This window comes from Ursus maritimus, unplaced genomic scaffold (genome assembly GCF_017311325.1).
Source record: "Ursus maritimus isolate PB19 unplaced genomic scaffold, ASM1731132v1 scaffold_5, whole genome shotgun sequence".
NCBI classification, from domain to species: Eukaryota; Metazoa; Chordata; class Mammalia; order Carnivora; family Ursidae; genus Ursus; species Ursus maritimus.
In genome coordinates, this window is record NW_024426663.1 from 78,837,216 (window position 1) to 78,840,666 (window position 3,451).

Below are 3,451 nucleotides of genomic sequence, written 5' to 3' on the forward strand. Positions count from 1 at the left end.
TCTGCAGAGTCTACAAAGGGTGATGTAAGCTTCACAGGAGGAAGATGCACCAGCCCAGGCTGGGAACCTGCAGGCCTGTTGTCCCAGTAAGGAGGCTTCTAAGAACCTGAACTTTTCCCATGAGAGAAGAGGCAGCTCTTTAAATACCTCCTAGGCTCAGATTGGGAGAGTAAGAACTGTTTTGTAACTTTCCCTCCCCCCATGCATGGCCCAAACAGGAGGACCCTATGGCCACTGCTGACATGCTGGTAGGGAAGGGGCAGGGAGAGAGAGAAGCTGCCCAGAGCTCCTCTCTCAAGCACAAGGGGTCATCAGGAAGGAGTCCTAGCTGGGGAGAGGACGAGACTGAATGTTAAATGACCTTATGAGTTTTTAGTATTCATAGGATCGGGCTGTCAAATTAGTGAACTTAGATGCTGTTTATGTTTATAACTGAAATTGGTTGTGATACATTTATTACTGTGGACATCATGGACCTGCAGGAGTTTTCATCCAACTGCAGGGGAAAAATAAGATGGAAAGGACAAAAGGAAACAAAAACGTAGAATTTACGTCACATCTAAGGACCACCCTTGTCCCTTAAATCCATTATGTGTATTAATTACCCACTTATTATTCTTAAATCCCACTGCAGAGGGTGCAGTGATAGGGCTGAAGAGGAGATGGAAACAGCTAATGACAGCACAGGTGGGGATTTCATCTTAGTGGGCTTCTCTGAGCGGCCTGAGTTAGAGCTCATTCTCTCCCTCTTTGTCTTGACATTCTACACCATAACCCTTGTGGGCAACGTGGCCATCATCCTGCTTTCTATCCTGGACACTGGACTTCACACACCCATGTACTTCTTCCTTAGAAACCTCTCTGTGCTTGACCTCTGCTTCACCACCAGCATTGTGCCCCAGATGCTGGTGAACATGTGGGGAGGCAACAAGAAGATCAGCTATGCCGGCTGCATGGTCCAGTACTGGGTGGCCTTGGCACTTGGCTCCACTGAGTGTGTGCTCCTTGCAGTGATGGCAATAGACCGCTATGTTGCAGTTTGCTGGCCTCTGCGCTATGCTTCTATCATGCACCCCAGGCTGTGTCACCTCCTGGCAGCAGCTTCCTGGTCCTCTGGTTTTGCCAATTCCTTTCTACAGTCCTCAATGGCTATGGTGCTCCCTCGATGTGGAAACCGGCATGTGGACCACTTCTTTTGTGAACTGTTGATCATTGTTAAACTCTCCTGTGTGGATACTGGCCCGACGGAATCTAAAATGTTTATTGCCCGGCTAATCATCCTAGGCATGCCTGTCTCCATCATCCTGACCACTTATGTGTGCATCGCCAGGGCAGTAGTAAAAATGCGCTCAGCAGAAGGAAGGAAAAAGGCCTTTGGGACCTGTGCCTCCCACCTCATGGTAGTGTCACTCTTCTATGGGACCATTATGTTTTTGTATCTGCAGCCCAAGGACAACTACTCCCAGGACCAGAGCAAAGCACTGGCAGTGCTGTACATGATCCTTGCGCCCACACTCAACCCTCTGATCTACACACTGAGGAATAAGGATGTGAAGAAAGCAGTCAGGAGGGTATTAGGGAAGGAGCAGGTGTAGGGAGATCGAGAGTGGGAAGAACAGGTGAGGCAACCACTGGACACATATGTGGGGTATACCTGTTTTAACTGCACTTGTTTCACCTTTCTGTGAGGGAATTGGGAAATCTGCTGTGTTCTATCTACTAGCTATTTCTGGGATCCTTACAGGGTGGGCACTCACCAGAAGGAAACTTAACCATTCCTAAAGGAACCTCTGGCCAAGGCAATCCTCACTGGCAAGTAATTCTGTGTCCCACTGTTGATGCTTTCCTATTTTCAATGCATAGTCACTAACTAATTCAAATGCCACCAAGTATATATCTAGATGTTATAATAACACCAACTATAATTCTACTACATTTATTAAGGAGCTACATGGCCATAGAAGCCGCTTCATTTTCTCCATCGCCACCTTCACTGCACCATCATCAAAACTATCAAGCATAGTCAACTAGGGAGGATTTAGTCAGTAACATATGGCACAATACTTGCCCATCATGAATAAATATATGGAGAACAAGAACAAAAGAACAAAAGACAAGTAGACAGAGATTACACAGTTTACCAAAGATTCCTGTTTCTTAGGACTGAAAGGAATACCATGACTATTCAAGGCAAGGCTGTAGAACATGTCAAATTCCACCTAATTTAGAACAGTTTTAGAGGAGGTGTTCGAATAACAGAAATAAACACATTTGCTTGCTGGATATATAAGACAGTCTATAAATTTCAAAATTACAACAATGATAACTGAATAAAGAGAACTGTTAGTTAAGCAGAGACAAGGTAACTGATGTCATTGAGATTCTAATAGAATCTCTGCTTACCTTCTTAGAGAGAAGAGGAAAACCAAAAAGCACTATTTTGAGTAGGGAAGTGAAAGCAAAGGGAGTCATGGGGCTTGATTTGCATTGCTACATCCACATGGTTCTCACATGACCATGATCCCGTGGTTCCTAATCCATATTGGCATTAACAGGTTGCTCAGTCATTCATTCTGTGGCCCAATGTGGGACCCAAGTGCATCCTATCCTTCTGACATTTGGCTCAGCCTTTAATGGCGTATCCTTATAAGAGGGAGTCTCTGTTAATTAAAGTGGGACTTGAGAAAAACATCCTCTCATTCCCAGAAGAACACAGCCTTTTCTTATGTGGCAGCTCTGGGTGTCATGCTATTATGCCTAGCTAATGATAGACTGAAAGCTTTACTTCTGTACTTCTTAAATTGTTCATCCATGTGCTTAGAAAGGAGCCTAACACTCTGTAAATAATCAATAAATATGGGTTGAATGAATGAATGAATGAATGAAAATGGTGAGATGTCCACACAAGATGGCAGCACAGTTTAGAATACCTCTGAGACACCTTTGTGGAGTTATAGGCAACATTTCATTCTATACCATGGACACTTTGCATTGGCAAGTGACTGAACGTGCAGATTGAAAAAATAAAATTATCATACATATAACAGGCTACAGCCATATCTACTAAACTCTACTGTAACAACCACACTGAAACACAATAGTGAGGGATTAGTCCAAATATAAATCATTGCTTTAAAGGAGAAAAAGAAATGGCTGCAGTGTTTTTCATCAGCTTTTCAATTAAAGCAGTTGTTCTCAACATGAGGCAGTTTTGCCCCACACCCCCATTGCAGGGGACACTTGGCAATGTCTGGAGACATTTTTGGTGGTCGCAGCCTAGGAGGGAGGGATTACTGGCAACTAGTAAGTAGAGGCCCGGGATGCTGCTAAACATTGTACAATGCACAGGATAGTCTCCCACAACAAAGAATTATCCAGCCCAAAATGTCAACAGTACTGAAGTTGGAAGCCCTGAATTAGAGAAATAAATATTATGGATGGTCTCATTTAT

General features: G+C 44.0%; 1 protein-coding gene across 1 annotated transcript; it reads left to right on the forward strand.

Moving 5' to 3' along the window:
* Positions 1–662: 662 nt before the first annotated feature.
* Positions 663–1,595, forward strand: LOC103680019 (olfactory receptor 10). The gene has a single exon (XM_008709548.1). The coding sequence runs from the start codon at positions 663–665 to the stop codon at positions 1,593–1,595; it is 933 nt and encodes a 310-aa protein (XP_008707770.1).
* Positions 1,596–3,451: the final 1,856 nt, after the last annotated feature.